Source organism: Boleophthalmus pectinirostris, unplaced genomic scaffold (genome assembly GCF_026225935.1).
Source record: "Boleophthalmus pectinirostris isolate CB_2022bp ecotype Guang Dong unplaced genomic scaffold, ASM2622593v1 HiC_scaffold_12, whole genome shotgun sequence".
Lineage (NCBI taxonomy): Eukaryota > Metazoa > Chordata > Actinopteri > Gobiiformes > Gobiidae > Boleophthalmus > Boleophthalmus pectinirostris.
In genome coordinates this window covers 24,259,690-24,276,578 of record NW_026571018.1, presented here as the reverse complement: position 1 = coordinate 24,276,578, position 16,889 = coordinate 24,259,690, and the positions used below count along the sequence as shown (strand labels likewise).

General features: G+C 37.7%; 1 protein-coding gene across 1 annotated transcript; it reads left to right on the top strand.

The window, feature by feature from the left end:
* Positions 1 to 1,439: 1,439 nt before the first annotated feature.
* pygma (phosphorylase, glycogen, muscle A) lies at positions 1,440 to 16,227 on the top strand. The gene is made up of 20 exons (XM_020923136.2): positions 1,440 to 1,726; positions 3,561 to 3,662; positions 3,748 to 3,826; positions 3,936 to 4,039; positions 4,859 to 4,990; positions 5,787 to 5,898; positions 5,989 to 6,071; positions 7,291 to 7,434; positions 7,669 to 7,761; positions 8,331 to 8,477; positions 9,586 to 9,749; positions 9,839 to 9,953; positions 10,416 to 10,517; positions 11,955 to 12,102; positions 12,174 to 12,232; positions 12,590 to 12,731; positions 13,389 to 13,596; positions 14,735 to 14,869; positions 15,038 to 15,104; positions 15,823 to 16,227. Exons 1-20 carry the CDS (start codon positions 1,484 to 1,486, stop codon positions 15,964 to 15,966), a joined length of 2,523 nt encoding a protein of 840 aa, XP_020778795.1. The 5' UTR covers positions 1,440 to 1,483; the 3' UTR covers positions 15,967 to 16,227.
* Positions 16,228 to 16,889: the final 662 nt, after the last annotated feature.

Here is a 16,889-nt window from a genome sequence, read left to right as displayed (position 1 = left end):
GTCATTGCCTCCAGTCCAAGGCACAGATGTGGTCCTCTCCTGTGCCCTGGATAGCTAGTTTATGAGTGTTTACAGTTACAACATGACTAGCTACGCGGTCCCAATCCAGTAGGGTCAATGTCATCACAGCTGCACAGTAGATACAGAGAATGTAATGGGAAAGGGTTATAGAAGATATTACACATTAAAAGTGCAATGCATATTTGAATCCTGTGACACTCAAATGGTTTCAATGCATAACCAAAATAAATGTTTTGTGTGAAATTTCTGACAGCTTATAAAAAAAACCTACCATTGCAAGACAAGGTCAAAGATACTATTACCAGTAGCAATAGGTTAGTAAAGACACATCATTAGTTAGAAATCAGATCATGTACAAATTATTAATAATTACAAACAAACCTGTGCACATTAAACCACCTGAATGAATGCAGCTACATGACCTATATATACGTATATAGTGTATTACCATATTACCTCTTGAGTAGGTCATTGTTTTTATGTGCATTGTCCTTGATAAATAAACAAATAAACCAAACTAAACTAACTAAACTAAACTAGTCTATCATTGTGCCAGTAATACCACACTGTCTATCTAGGTAGCCAACATGCAAACCAACATCAGCAATGTATTTTTTAAACAATGTACTACAGGGAAAAAAGCCAATTTGGACTTTAACTTTAGCTTCCAAAGAGTGTGACTAGGAAGTATAATTAGTTGACTTTGCTGTGTGTTGCTTTTAAGGAGAGACTAAATCTATTTTTCTTATCATTTCATGAACCATTACCATCTGCCACCCGAGCACTGCTGCCAGCAACGAGAGGCAAAATAAGTTAGCGTTATAGCTGCCAGATATTGTCAGCATGTTTCCCCTGTATCAGAGTACACTTCAGGAGCACAGAAATAAGAAACGCACTGTAACTGATTACAATCTTGTTTCTACTACTTCTACAACTGGTGTAATATGGGTTTAAAAATGTTTTTCTGTTATATATTATTATATCAAAATAAAATGCAATATGTGTAAAGTACATCTTATTATAGGTTTTATGGGTAAATGAAAATAGGTTTTACTACTGTACTAGAGTTAAACTCCCAGTCTTGACACTGTATTGACTGTTGCTGCCAATTGCAAGACTGAATGAGTGCCTTTGCAATGGTATTAGTTCCTCGAATGCTTCTAGGTAGATATTTGCATTGTAGTGAGCAGTATTTTAGGAAGCAGTTTTTTTTTTTCAGAACATATCTAAAACCCTATGTAAAACTTTAGTTTGATGTTGTATTATCATAAACATTTGTTTAATTAATGATTTAACAGTCCAGCTCAAGTGTTTTACACTTCCCCAAAAAGCCCCCACCTTCTGCTTAATATTCATCGTGGTGCCTTTAAAATGTGGAACCCGAGCCAGAGCTCTGGGTGCTGCCTCTGTGTCCCTGCTCTCCCTGTCGCCCGTTCACCTTGAGCCTTGATCCGGTCCAATCATGTCCAAACCACTTTCCGACCACGACCGGAGGAAGCAGATTTCGGTGCGGGGGCTGGCTGGTGTGGAAAATGTGGCAGATCTCAAAACCAACTTCAACAGGCACCTCCATTTCACCCTGGTCAAGGACAGAAATGTGGCCACAAAGAGGGATTACTACTTTGCTCTGGCCAATACAGTCAGGGACCACTTGGTGGGCAGATGGATCCGGACCCAGCAGCACTACTATGAGAAAGACCCTAAAGTGAGTTACAAGCATGCATTTATAAGCATGAGATTAGAGCAGTAAATTTAGCTGTGGGCACGGGGGCTGCAAGTAAAAGTATTTAAATTTAATTAATTGATCGTAAATTAAAAATAGGATCTTACACTGGATGCCTTTCCTGATACATCCCTTTCCATTCATTATATGACAGTCTGTTGATATTTTGTTTCCATAGCCACATGAGCATTTTTGGCAAGAACATCACTATATTTCTACATCAAGCTACCCTTCAAAGTTTGGCAAAATTCTCTTTCTTGTTTGTTAAACCTTCACTATGTCTACAGATAGTTCTTAAACAATGGCACTGTATGCTACTGCATAACTTAAAAGGCCAAAAGTCAGCATAATGCCATGTCATGGCATTTGAACTTCAGGAAGACGCCTTAGCACTTGGTCGGTATGCTGACGTCTAGTGTGTTGAAACATGAAACCTCTCCATGACCTTCTCCTCTGACTAACTATAAAGCTTGTGTCATATGCCTCTGAGGGCCACTGCGAAGTTCATGGAGAAAGAAAACGCGAAGGCTAGAACCATACTGAAATTAATGATGGTAAAAGCCAGGAACAATAGAAGCAAAACTGCACAGTCTAACATAATCTTCAAGAAAGAAAGTGCCACATAAAACCCAGCAAATTATAATAAGGGGTCAGAAAGCAATCTTTAAGTGAATGCATTTACTTTGAACCAGAAAATTAACTTATTTCACCGCACAGCTTAACTTATCATAGCAACTTCCCATATCTTTGTTGTTATAGTCAGCCTAACTTAACTTAAGTTAACTTAGGACATAACTTTGCTACCAAAATTCATGCAAACTTTGAAACCATCTGTCCGCCTGACCCAGTTTACATGATACAAAGGTCAAAGGTGAACATATTAAAATTGCATTATGTATCCACCATCTTATCTCCATGGAAAAGTTACTGCATTCCCTGGAATGTTCCACATATGAGCATTAACTTGATCTATCCTTGACATCGCCAGGTCAAGTCTTAATAAAGGCAATCCTACAGAGACCATGAATGTATGCCTGCAAGAGATTTGTGAGCAATGAAAACATCTGTAATTGAATAAATGCTAGATAGATAAGTATAGTGCAAAGCAACAACATATACAAAGAGACAAGCAAGTGGCACCCCGCCTCCAGAAAAGTTACACTGTGCAGCTTCTAAGTGATAGTGTTAATTACTTACAAACTTTTTCAACAATAAGATCACTGCTAATCAACATAACTAGATGATAGTAGCGTTAGAAGTCATATCAGATTAGGAGCATGCAGTCATACATAATTCATCCCTCCCGTAAGGCCTCTTGATGTGTCTGTGTCATTCTTTGACAATTTAAAAAGCGCCCTGTATCAGTTGGCTACTTGTTTTTTCCCTCTACAATGGCCCCGGTATCAAGCACAGCTGACCTTTACAGTGACCTCTACAGGGACTATTTTTGCCCAGGCCTAAATGTTGCCGTTATGTAACACCAAAAGCAGTCTCTCCAAACCCTGTGCCCCCTTCTCTCTCCCTCTCTCTCATGTCCCCTGTCTCTTCGCTTGTGTCCTCTCACCAGGGGGAGGGAAAAAAACAAAACGTCTAAATGGCAAAAGGCTAAACAGAGGCTCAGGTGGCAGCGCTCTCTGTCTGCACTTTGAAACAAGAAGATAAATCAAAAACTATTGCTGAAAGCCAGAAGCAAAATATTTCCGATTTGAAATATTATTGCCCCTTTTGTGCCGAGGCAGATTTGCTCCCATCGCGCTGCTGTTAGGAAGCTTTGTGCAGTGATTTAAGCTGATTTTTGCATTACTTTCTCCTTTAGCGAGTGTACTACATCTCCCTAGAGTTTTACATGGGTCGCACGCTGCAGAACACTATGGTCAACCTGGCACTGGAGAATGCCTGTGATGAGGCCACCTACCAGGTCCAATCAGACTCCTACTGTTCAACACCATTCAAATCTGTTTCAGTATTAACTATGTATTAACGGTGAGGGTGTGTTTGGGTAGCTGGGGCTCGACATGGAGGAACTGGAGGACATGGAGGAGGACGCAGGTTTGGGTAATGGTGGCCTGGGACGTCTAGCAGGTAAAATCAACAACACACTGCAAATACGAATGACTATAATTCAATATTTTCACATCTGTTTGACTTGGTGGTCTAATTGATTCTGTTATTTGCTTTTGGATATTTCCAGCTTGTTTCCTGGACTCGATGGCCTCCCTTGGTCTGGCTGCTTATGGTTATGGTATCCGCTATGAGTTTGGCATCTTTAATCAGAAAATTGTCAATGGATGGCAGGTTAGATATTTGTCTAATGGTAAAGATCTACTATACCTCTGCCATATTTACAAATATCAAGAAGCAACCTGTACATAGATATATTTCTCTCAATCATTATCCATTCAAATAGGCACGCTTAAAATGTGATTTTCTTGTTAAAATGTACACATGCATATAGTATACATAGCTTCAATATTTAATTAGAATAATCATGACTAGTTGACTATGAAAATTAAATCAAATAATCATTATCACATTTTGTTAACTGTTATCTGGACAATACAAACTGTCAAATGTAAACCTTTCAAAATACAAAATACAAGATCTGTCATATAAAAAGGTCTGATATTATTCAGTAATATTGTCTCTCTAGAAGCCTACACCCACCATATTTGAACCTTTTTTGTTCAAAATAATAATTATAATTGACAGCAGCTAATCAAAAATATAATTGCTGACTCCTAAAATAATCGTTTTAGCACTACTACAGAGCAATTAAATTCAATATCAAAACAGTCAGCTAAAACATATTAATTACACATATGCTGAGTCTATATGTTTGCTAGAATATACTAATGGACTCAAGTTATGATTATCATCTTGAAGATTTTTGCCTATTCAAAAGATTTGAGGTGCTAATTTCTACAGCAACAGTCCTGATTTCATCCCTCCCATAGCCCTAGCTCACATTTACTACTTTAGAAATGCAGACATGAGTAATGACACTGAGACTAAACTATAAATACTATATTACTGTTGGAAAAGTCTCACCTTGATGAAAAAAAATGCTATATGAAACACTTAATTAAGGTCATTTGTCTGCTTGTCATTGTGCAGGTTGAGGAGGCTGATGATTGGCTGAGGTACGGTAACCCCTGGGAGAAGGCCCGCCCAGAGTACATGCGCCCAGTGCACTTCTACGGCAGAACGGAGCACCACCCCGATGGAGTCAAATGGGTCGACACTCAGGTGAAGACACATATTTTATAACATTTGGTATTAACTAGAACAAAGGTCATATTAAATCTTTTCATGTTGTCTCCTGCTATAGTTTGAGGCAAATCCCTTAAGGTGAGATAAAAGGTCGGTAAGGTTCCTGAGCACAAAGGTCTAATTTTGAAAAGTTTTTCTCTCTTAAGTCAAATTTGTACAGCTCCTAAAATGTTCAGTCAAGATTTTGTGAATTCACAAAATTACTACAACCCACACCTTTGAATAATTGGCGACAAAATAGAAATGAGTGACAAGAGCTTACAGTTCCTTCCTGGACTCCAAAGACTGTAAGTTTCAACAAAAAACCATAGTAGTTTTTTACCATGTGGTCATATTATAAATAATTAATAATCTCTCTCTCTCTCTCTCTCTCTCTCTCTCTCTCTCTCTCTCTCTCTCTCTCTCTCTCTATATATATATATATATATATATATATATATATATATTTCACAATTGTTGTTTTGAATTAGAATGTCAAGCATAGTCTATAATATAAAGAATATATATTAAAAAAACATTCAAATGAGACAGAAATGTCTATTATAACATGATATTTCTGCATTTTTGTTTTTCATTTTAACCAAGCCATTTACAGGCACATTTTAGCACATACCTGATGGATTGGAAAATGTCATCTGAATATCGTTATTGACATCTTGAAAAAAACTAACAAAAACAGATTTAAACTCTCTACCGTATACAAAAATAAACAGTACAGGAGTTCAATATGATAATACATCTTTAAGTCTGGACAACTCTTCTCTTTCATCAGGTGGTTTTGGCCCTGCCCTACGACACACCTGTCCCTGGATACCGAAACAATGTTGTCAACACTATGAGACTATGGTCTGCCAAGGCTCCCTGCGAATTCAACCTCAAAGACTGTATGTACAGCATGTACCTCTCAACACATCTCAATAATTTCCACCTCATTATTTCTATATAGTGTACATTGTGTTGTTTCAATTTTACAGTCAATGTAGGTGGCTACATTCAGGCCGTGCTGGACAGGAACCTGGCTGAGAACATCTCCCGTGTGCTTTATCCCAATGACAATGTAAGAAATAATGACTATCGCGCTACTTTTGGTATAGAAAGGAGAGTGGGCGTGCTGCTTTGACCTCAGCTTCAAGGAAACAGCTGGATGTGAAAGCTATGGACAATATTAAAATTCACGCCAGGCAGCACAAGTCTACACATCGCTTTATATTAGTTTGCTAATTTAATACAGAGAGGTATTGCAGCTAAGATAATGACCATATATCCTAAAATTGGTCATTGGTGGTTGCAGTGCTTCCTTTTGTCTTCAATGGAAGATACAGTCAGGTTTTCTACAGCTCTGAAGCTCAGTGTTTTATCCGACCACTGCTCGCTCACTCCCTCAGGGCCGAAGAAGGAGGATTTGGGTGATAACCATCTAACCAGAGCTTTAACTCAAGTCACTGCTCATAATTTAGGTGTGGGCAGCCCCGAGCGGCCAATACAGCACAGCGGAGGTTCACTTCACTCACTAATCTGCTTCTCCACTGGAGTCCTCCTGAGTCTATTTCTGTAGTGCCTTTCTTATTCGTGTATGCAATATGGTGAACAGGTCAATAATAAAAAAGGCATGCATTTTAATCCACGAGCAGTAAGTAGAAATATAACATATATTATAACAAAGCATCATTTGTGATATTTCTTTAATTCAAACAGTTCCAATTTTAATATTCTTATATTTCAAATACATAAATGGTATGGTACTCCTTAAATAAAATGTAATAAATGTCATATAATGGGAAAATTTAATGGATTTTCATATTGAACATTTGAAATAATTAAAAACACACTGTATTCTCCCCAACCAAACATCAAATGATACTGCATTAGCCAATCCAAAATATGGTATGTCAGAATCCTTTCTCATGCAAATTAAAGTGTATATAAGTATTTCTGCTTATCATATGATTAACCTAAACATCCAAGATGTCTATGTAATCCCTCAGTCGCCCATGTATGATCCACAGCAAATTTTTCATTTGCTATCATCCAAAGAAAATGCCCCAAGCCTAGTAATGACTGTGTCTGGGAGAGTGGCGGTCTGATGTTTGACAATGATATTGAAAAGATAATTATAGTGGGAGATTTACCTGGAGACATGTTTCACTTGTGTGGCTGCTCCACTTCTGCCTCATTCATCTCTGTGTGAACAGTAGACACATACACTATTAACTTTAATGACAGAAATTCCTGATGTTACATTTAAGTACAGAAAAATGTGCCTTTTTTCTTGTCAGTTCTTTGAGGGGAAGGAACTGCGTCTCAAGCAGGAGTACTTTGTGGTTTCTGCTACCCTCCAAGACATTGTTCGTCGCTTCAAGGTCTCCAAGTTCGGCTCCAGGGAGATTGTTCGTACCGACTTCAGCAAACTCCCTGACAAGGTGAGGCTGGATGAAAAAAAATAAATCTTGACAAAATACTATGTGTCACAAATGAAATGATTTCCCCTCAAGTTCTCAGTGTGCCTTTGGTAAATTGTCTGCACTTATAGGCAGGCTTCCTTTTGTGTCTGCTAAGAGCCATTGAATGAAGTGCATAAACAAAGGCTTTTTATGACATATGCTAATTTGGAGATGACATTTAATAAGCATATTTTTCCTCTCTTGCATATTCAGGTTGCCATTCAGCTCAATGACACACACCCGGCGATGGCTATTCCCGAGCTAATGAGAGTCTTAGTGGATGAGGAAAAGCTGGACTGGGAACAGGTGAGACACAGTAATTAAAAACCCAGATTGTGCATAATTCAATATGAAGAAATAACTCAATACTCATTATGAAGTGCAAATACAGTATTAGCACCTATTGTTTGACTTTGGTGGGTTTGTCAGAGAATCTGCATTTAATATTGAGGGCTCTCTGATAATGTTTATTTAATCCATATTTAACATCCAGGATAGTGCCTATCGATCACATCTATCCATAGCGCCATTAACAAAAGTAGGTCTACTTTTAATTGCAATTGTTTATTGAATTTAAGTAGGCCTAACAGCTTGTCATATTACAATATTGGAAATTGTTGATATTGATGTAGACCTAATTTCATTTTAATAATCCTAATCTCTTCATATTGTAATGAGTTTTAGCTAATAACGTTTTTTGTTTTTTTTTCTCCTTTACATAAATGTGGATAGCTTAGGTACTTTCAAGCAATGAGAGCATTAGGCTGTTTAGCAGGTCTGTCTAAATAACAAAAATGTCTAAATCCAGTGCAATGATCAAGTTCAACAATGTTACATGTTACAACAACAATGTTATCTTGTTTCTTTTGTTTCAGGCCTGGGATATTACTGTTCGTACCTGCGCTTACACCAACCACACGGTGCTGCCGGAGGCCCTGGAGCGCTGGCCCGTGGACCTCTTCGCTCACCTGCTGCCTCGCCATTTGGAGATCGTGTATGAGATCAATCGGCGCCATCTGGAGGTCGGAACACTACACTGCACCACACAAGATTACACAGTTTATTGTCTTTTTTTTTTTATCAGGTGGAAAGTAACTGATTATTGATTGTATCATTGACTGATTACAAATACTTGAGCTTCTGAAATTGAGTAGACCTAAATTTGTGGTAGAATTGAATTGAGTATAATTTATGTTATTTGATTATGTTATGTTAAGTCATGTTGGAGTTACTGAGTACAGCAATCATAATTGTTCCAATCCACAGTTGTGTCACTGCTGCGTTTGCTCTTTTCTACGTCTACAAACACACATAACAAAAGAATAAGTGTATAGTAATTTTTGTATAAAAGACTGATTTAAAAAGCTTCTACAATGGCATTTAAACAATACTTTGATTGGACTCTGAAGCATATACTTTACATTTAGGCTCCCCAAGTTCAGTTTTGGCAGTAGTGTTTGTATGTAAATGACTACATGTTTAGCCATGTAAGTACTTTTACTTGCAAACATATTTTCAGTACTCCACCACTGCTTTTTATGTACACTTCTACCATAGTATCTGTGTCCTTATTCATCCTCATATGCACACAGTGATTTATAGTGTTGTTTGGCCTAATAGTACAAGTATGAATTTGTAGATAATGATAATGATAGCTTTCATCTTATGCAGGAAATGAGGTGCACAAAGCATGAGCCAGGACTGAGCCTCAAGTTGTAGTTGTTACTTGGTTGCTATAGAAATCAACACCTTGAGGTATTAAAAGTAGACACATACCTAAACTCTGTATTTTAAAGGTAATGCGAATGAGGTTTATTGGATTTTAATTGCAACACCTGTCAGAGTAAAGTTATATGTACACCCACGCCTACACCGTGAAGATGGATGTCTCAGGCTTATAAACGAGAAGCACATTGCATCATCCGGAGTCTGCCAAAGCCTGTACTATAAATTATACAGCATCAGTGGAACATGGCCAACAACTCATAAACCAACCTCATTTGATAATATTTTCAGTCACAAATCGTAACCTGTTTCTGGCGTCTACAAGTATTATTATGAAAACATTACTACATTATTTCAAAATATTGTTATTATTACTAACAAGTCAATGCGTCTGTCCTGCATCAGAGAGTTGCCGCACGGTTTCCTGGAGACATGGACCGTCTGCGGCGCATGTCACTCATCGAGGAGGGCGCTCAGAAGAGGATCAACATGGCGCATCTGTGCATCGTGGGCTCGCACGCTGTCAACGGCGTGGCCCAGATTCACTCCGACATCCTCAAAGCAACCGTGTATGTGTGTCTACTAGCCCTTAGCACTGACCGCTCAATGTCAACAATGTGCTATAGCATCACTTGTCTCTCTGTCTGTGTGTCCACAGTTTTAAAGACTTTTACGAAATGGAGCCTCACAAGTTTCAGAATAAGACCAATGGCATCACACCCCGACGCTGGCTGGTCATGTGCAACCCTGGGCTAGCAGAGATCATTGCTGAGGTACAAAATGTTCTGCAGTAAACATATAATGGACTACAATAAAACTAGTTACACACAGCCCTGTTAAACTATGGGAAGATAAAAGACCCCATTAGGATTCATTACTTATCTTGTAGTAGCCTTTAGGAGTCAGTGGTTTTAAGTGATATTTAAATTGCATTAGATTCAAGTCTTTGTTAAAAAACAAACAAACAAACAAACAAACAAAAAAGTACCCTGTTGATTACTGCAAGAATCTATGGGCACAAAAATCTATTTTCTATATTACTTTACATAAAATACCTTGAGTAAGAAATTTGCCATTTATCATGCAATTTTGTGTCAACATTGTAGATGATATAAACTATCATTTGGAACATAAACTATTCAGGAAATCACTGTATTTAATACACTTCAAGACATGATAAATAATAAACAATCAAAAGAGAAGTAGTGACTGATATTAGTTGTTGTATTTTTCAGAGAATTGGTGAGGACTTTATCCGTGACCTTGACCAGCTGAAACAGCTCCGCCAGTTTGTGGATGATGAAGCTTTCATTCGGGATGTTGCTAAAGTCAAGCAGGTGAGGGACAGAAAAGAATCACTTTAATTATGCACATAGTAAAACTGCATGTGAACATAATTGTCCTTGTAAACAGACCCTTCTTGCCTTCAATTCATTTTTATTTTATTTCTACTTTTCTATGCGCAGATTCAGTCACTACTAACAAAAGTACAATCCAGTTACATTAAATGACCAATGAGCAAGGTTTCTTTAGGAAAACAACCTTTCTGACTATTATTAACTGAGAGAGTGAGGTTTGTTTACATTATTCCAACATAATCCTACACATTATGCCTATAAAATGTCAGCAATCACATCGCACACTATTATTCTCTGTTGCGGCTTGCTATGCAAATCCTGTTAGCTGCTCTGAACCGTGACACACATCTCAGTAAAAGCTGTCTGCATCTGTAACCTACACAGATTATGACGTCATGGACTAAGCTGCACTGTATGTTTACTGTATTCAGATTATGTAAAGGCATTTCTATGGGTATGACGAGGGGGGATATAGGATTAGGATAGCATCGGGCTGGTAATGTTAGATGCTTTGGAGATAAACTCAGACATGCGCAGTTCTGGTGTTGTGACTATAGGCTATTAGTTGACAGATGTTGACTTTAACACTTGAGGTCAAGGGGGTGATTTTGTGTGAGAGAAAAGGAGGCCTCAAAAACAAACTTTGTAGTGTGATAAACTGCTCCAGAAAATATTGTAATAAATAATCATACTTAGGACCTCTTTACGCTGCTGATGTTGTAACCAGTAAAGCATGACAGTTTGTTACATTTTTATTGATGTACGTTAATTTTCTGGTGGAGGTTCTCTCACCTATTTGTCTCACCTTACCTGGAATGTTTCACAGTATGGAATTAAATTTATCTATCTTTACAAGTTTTTATTTCTCAAAAAATACCTTGAAACACGGTGAGCAGACATGCTTCCTTACAGATCTGACCTAACGGTAAACGGTCTGGTGGTATCTCACTAAAGTTACATAGTGCATCTTAAATCCAACTTGAGCTGCAACAAATAAAAATAGCACTGAAACTCTAAAAGTGTGTTAGTATTGCTGGATTTCAATCTGTGTTTTCAAACCGATTTTCACTTTTATCAGAAATGATCAGCATTTATGAATTTTCCTTTTAGATATTTCCACATGATCAATAGGGAAATTGGATGTATTATAGATCAGTGCTTTGCCCCCATCTTGGAGTATGAAATTATTGCATTCTAAATCTGAAATCCAGGAATAGCAAGTTATAGATATGTTCATCATTCAGTGTAACAATTATTGTACTACAACATTACATTCAAAAACAGTGCAAGTATAGGTGAATATTGGGCACAAAGACATCTTCTCCTGTTTTTTTTTTCAATAATCTTTCATTTTAGCTATTACTATAGGCCAAGAAAGTGTGTTGAAGTTGACCTGCTTTTTTCAAATTCTTTCAGGAGAACAAATTGAAGTTTTCTGTACATTTGGAGGAACACTACAAGGTGAAAATCAACCCCAACTCCATGTTTGACGTCCAGGTGAAGAGAATCCATGAATACAAACGTCAGCTGCTCAACTGTCTACACATCATCACCTACTACAACCGTAAGACACACGTACATACCTAAAGCAACAATGTTACAGATAATGATTAATGTTACTTATTTTCAAATTAGGCATCAAGAAGGAACCCAACAAGCAGTGGACTCCAAGGACAGTTATGATTGGAGGAAAGGTAAAAGCAAAATCTGTCAAATCTACAAATCTCAGTGGAGGTCCTACACTGATTTCATACAAATGTATATAGTTATATAGTGCAGGTTTGTTGAAGTATTCATGTGTTTCAATCATATTTGACCTGATGGTGTCATCTGCCTTGACTCCATAGAGATAATGTACTACTGTTGAATATTCTAGGGAAAGTAGCAAGATATATGATCAGAACACAGTGCATGTATGTCTGTGTAATTGTTTGTGGATTTTCCTTTATGATATTTATTATGATGAAACAATTGAATCCATATAGCAAAATGCCCCTTATGAGTGGGGGCCATCTGCAGTTTTCCAATGTTGTGCTACTCTCCACTTGCAGGCTGCTCCTGGATACCACACAGCCAAAATGATCATTCGCCTGATCACAGCTATTGGAGACATCGTCAACAACGACCCTGTGGTTGGAGACCGCCTCAAAGTCATCTTTTTGGAGAACTACAGAGTCACTCTTGCAGAGAAGGGTAATCCAGTCTTTCTTCTTGATCTAGTGGTAAACATAAATAAAAAAAAGAAAATCAATTTTGGTTATTTTGAAAATGTAAAAAGTTCAAGTAGTTGTGAATCAGTGGCTCAGTGATAAAGTGGTCACACAGAAATAGAGTGCCAATACGATACTACTATCAGATGTCTGTGGTGATACTGAAAAATTTCCCAAATCGAATATCAGCTGTCAAATATCGATTTAATAAGTGTATTTGCTGGTTGTACTTGGCCCAAAAAGTTGCCTAATGTTGCAACTTTTGTTTATACAAAGCTGTTCTGTTAATACTTAAGGGATAAATAACAGCTACGTAACACATTTGTGTCAGTTCTGTCTTATTTTATTTTTGTACAAAGAAAGTAGATGCTATTTTCAGTCGCTGCACTGATTTCGTGATTAAAGCAATAGTATTGCAATCGACATTAAACTAAAAAGCTAGATCAGTGCATCTATACAAAAAGGGTAGCGGTTTGATCCCAGCTCTGACCAGTGCTTACTGGTGTTGTGTCCTTAGACAAGACACTTCACTTCCCTCTGTATTATTTAGTGTATAGAGAGCATTCCTTAAACCTTTCATGGCAAGAGCTCAGGAGTGGTGTCTTTTAGTCATTAACCCTATGTTTCTGTGGACTCACAGCCATTCCTGCAGCAGACCTGTCAGAGCAGATCTCCACTGCGGGCACAGAGGCTTCAGGAACTGGCAACATGAAGTTCATGTTGAACGGAGCCTTGACCATCGGCACCATGGACGGAGCCAATGTGGAGATGGCTGAGGAGGCCGGAGAGGACAACCTGTTCATCTTCGGCATGAGGGTAGATGACGTGGATGCCATGGACAAGAAGGGGTAAGTTTTATGTCTTTGAGCCTTGCAATAAATATGAAAATATAAGGCAGTTAACATTTTAGGAGTTCATGTTTGATCTATAATTGTATTAGATTTTAAGTTATGGACCAGATAGAGGAAACATTCTTGAGAAAGGAACCTTCACTTTGCTCTTAATCTGCAATTTTTTACCTGGACTTCATGCAGTTGTCATAAAATGCATTTTCTCCACATGGAACAAAACTCTGACACACTAGACCCTTTCAATCCACATTAGGGATCAAAAGTATCAAAAATCAGATACTAATCAATACAAAAACTAGCAACTTATGCAAGTATCAGTACTGAAAAAAATCATATAATTGGATGAAATCAGATGATCATTGATGAAAACAGTTTAATCAAAACTAGTGTAACACCATACTGTATAACAAAAATTACCATTATTTTATGTTAAAAATTACATTATTGTTTTTTAATATCAAAATTGAGTTTCAAATTCACATTCATATTTCAAGATGTACTTTCAAATGTACTACAAAATTCATATAATAAAAGTTTGGCACAAATTGAAATTGAACTGCATTCACATTTAGATTTTCAAAAGAACAATTCTTACACGTATTGGAACTGGACATCTGAATGTCAGCGTTACTGGTTTTTGAAAAAAAAAAAAAAAAAACCTTTTCCTTCTGTGTTTAAATGACAGCTCTGAGCTTCACCTGATGCCCACACGTGATATTTTCAGCCTTAGTTGTGCCAGTCTTTTAGCAGCAAACACAGTACAAAAACCAAAACACCAAAGCAGACTTGATTCCCTTAAGTAGTGACCTTTTTTCAAGTGAGTCTTTGTACATGTGGTGTGTCTGACTCCTACACAGTGATTTATGTTGGACAATGCCTCTCACATCAGTCTTGTGTTGTCCAGTTGCATTATAGACAGCTCAGGGTAACAAAGCATATCCACGTTCCTAAACCACACTGTCGTCATGCACACGCTCCACACCAAGGACAGCACGCACACATTTCCAGCTCAGAAAGGAGTGGCAATGAGAGCCCATTTTCGTGTGTGGGCAGCCCCTGGTCTTTTATGAATGGGCTGTTACTATGGTAACAGCATGTTTCCTAAAGGTGTGTGTGTTTTTTTTTTTCCACTTAGATACCACGCAGAGGAGTACTACAATCGTCTGCCTGAGCTAAAGCAGGCCATTGACCAGATCGCTGGAGGCTTCTTTAGCCCAAAGCAGCCAGACCTGTTTAAAGAGATTGTCAACATGCTGATGCACCACGACAGGTAACTGCACATCCAACATGGCTGCCCTAGGCAAAGACCCACTCACACATACAAATAACTACTGTGCGTGTGAAAACTTGAAAAAATAGCCCTTGGCCTTACACACACACCACATGATCTATGTAATTAGCACTACTTGCAATCAGTGAAATGACTGTATCCACTCAGGTTTAAAGTGTTTGCTGACTATGAAGACTACATCAAATGCCAGGAAAAGGTCAACGCTCTCTACAAGGTATGATCACTTATGAAACAATTTTACAGCCTCAGGGAATATTATTTAACCTGGCTTTTCTCCACTGGCAACGACTGGTTCCAAGTTGAAATATAAATGTCATGTTAATTTCATTGTTTTAAATCTAAACACCTTTTCTTTGCATGAGTGAAATTATTTAGAATTAAAACAAAAAACAAAAAAAAGTTCTACATTAACTTAAAATAAACCTGTTCTAGCTGTATTAAAGCTTCCCGGTTTGAACTAAAATGTGAAATACTTCTTATTAAAGGTGCACTACATACCTGGTGTTGCTAGGTCTGTCTGCTAAGAATGTTCCACAGTATGGTATTAAAACTGGTCTTTCTTTTATTCAATTACAATGGCTTTAGCACAAAAATAAAAACATGCATTGTTTTTATGAGCATCAGCTCGCCTCTCCACAGATCTGACCTTCAAGATGGATATATTTAATTACATATTGTGGAACATTTCAGGCAATGCAAAAACATCTCCATGAAAACAAGGACCAGAAAAGTTACATAGTGCCCCTTTATTGGACTAGCCATGACAAAACCTTGACTAAACTAGTAAAACTAATAGTGTTGTTATAATGTACAGTGTAAAGCGGAATTTGAACATTATAAGACTTCTATATACCGTCCACTGCTACTACAGATCAAGAGTCATTGGGTATCAAACGGTCTTTGATGGTTTATTGTTTGTTTCTGTTCCCTAGAACCCCAAGGAATGGACCAAGAAGGTGATTATGAACATTGCCGGCTGTGGCAAGTTCTCCAGTGACCGCACCATCGCTCAGTATGCCCGCGAGATCTGGGGAATGGAGCCCACACTGGAGAAACTGCCTGCTCCAGATGTGTGAGAAACACAAGATCCCTGTTTTCCAACTGTTTTTTCTGACCTTGAATGCATCAGAATACAAGCCAACCAGTTTACATTTTCCAGAGTGGCACATTTACAGTTATACAGAAAGTACTCGTTTAAACAAGTGACAAGGTGTTACATTTTACAAGTGACAAGGTGATACATTTACATTGAGTTTACTGGTGATTTTTTTATTGAAAATATAATTTAATCTCAGACCCTTTCTGAAATAAAATCAGAAATGCTGTTACAAACTTAAGAGGCTGACTGATTTTCTGTGTTTGAAAATTACAGTATAATTTAGCAAAAATATTATTGCGAAATTGTCAAGAAACAGAAAAAAATACTTCCAAGTTTTCAGGAATGTGTATACATGCACTCAAGGATCCCGGTCAAGGTTAGGAAAAATCTGGATATTCTCAATGGGATATTCTGATAGTATCCAGGTGCCATGTAGACACAATATCCTCATTTCTCTAAACTGGTGCCGTACTGAGAATTTGCAAGCTGAGTGTAGGAGCAGGAACCTTCCCAAAACAAATCAGTGTGCTATAAGGATTTTAAAAAGAAAAATTATTAATATTGTTCTACATGTGAGGGTTATGGCCATGTTTGAAAATAGGGGAAATATGAATGAAGCCAGAACTTACTGTAAATGTGATTTGTGACTGGGTTAGAGCACACTAACTGTTGTCAAGGAGGACAAGAGCAGGACCGGTTTAACAATCACATTTATTCCAAAAATGTTGATTAAAATGATAAAAATGCTAATAAATGGTTAAAAGCTTGTGGATAAAATACTACAAGTCAATAAAAAATAAGTGAGCTAAAAAAGAAAAAAGTTTAAATGCAAATAATCTCTACAACAATGAACAGCTACTCTCCAGCAGGTCCTCCTCAGGCACACGCATCAGGTCACCT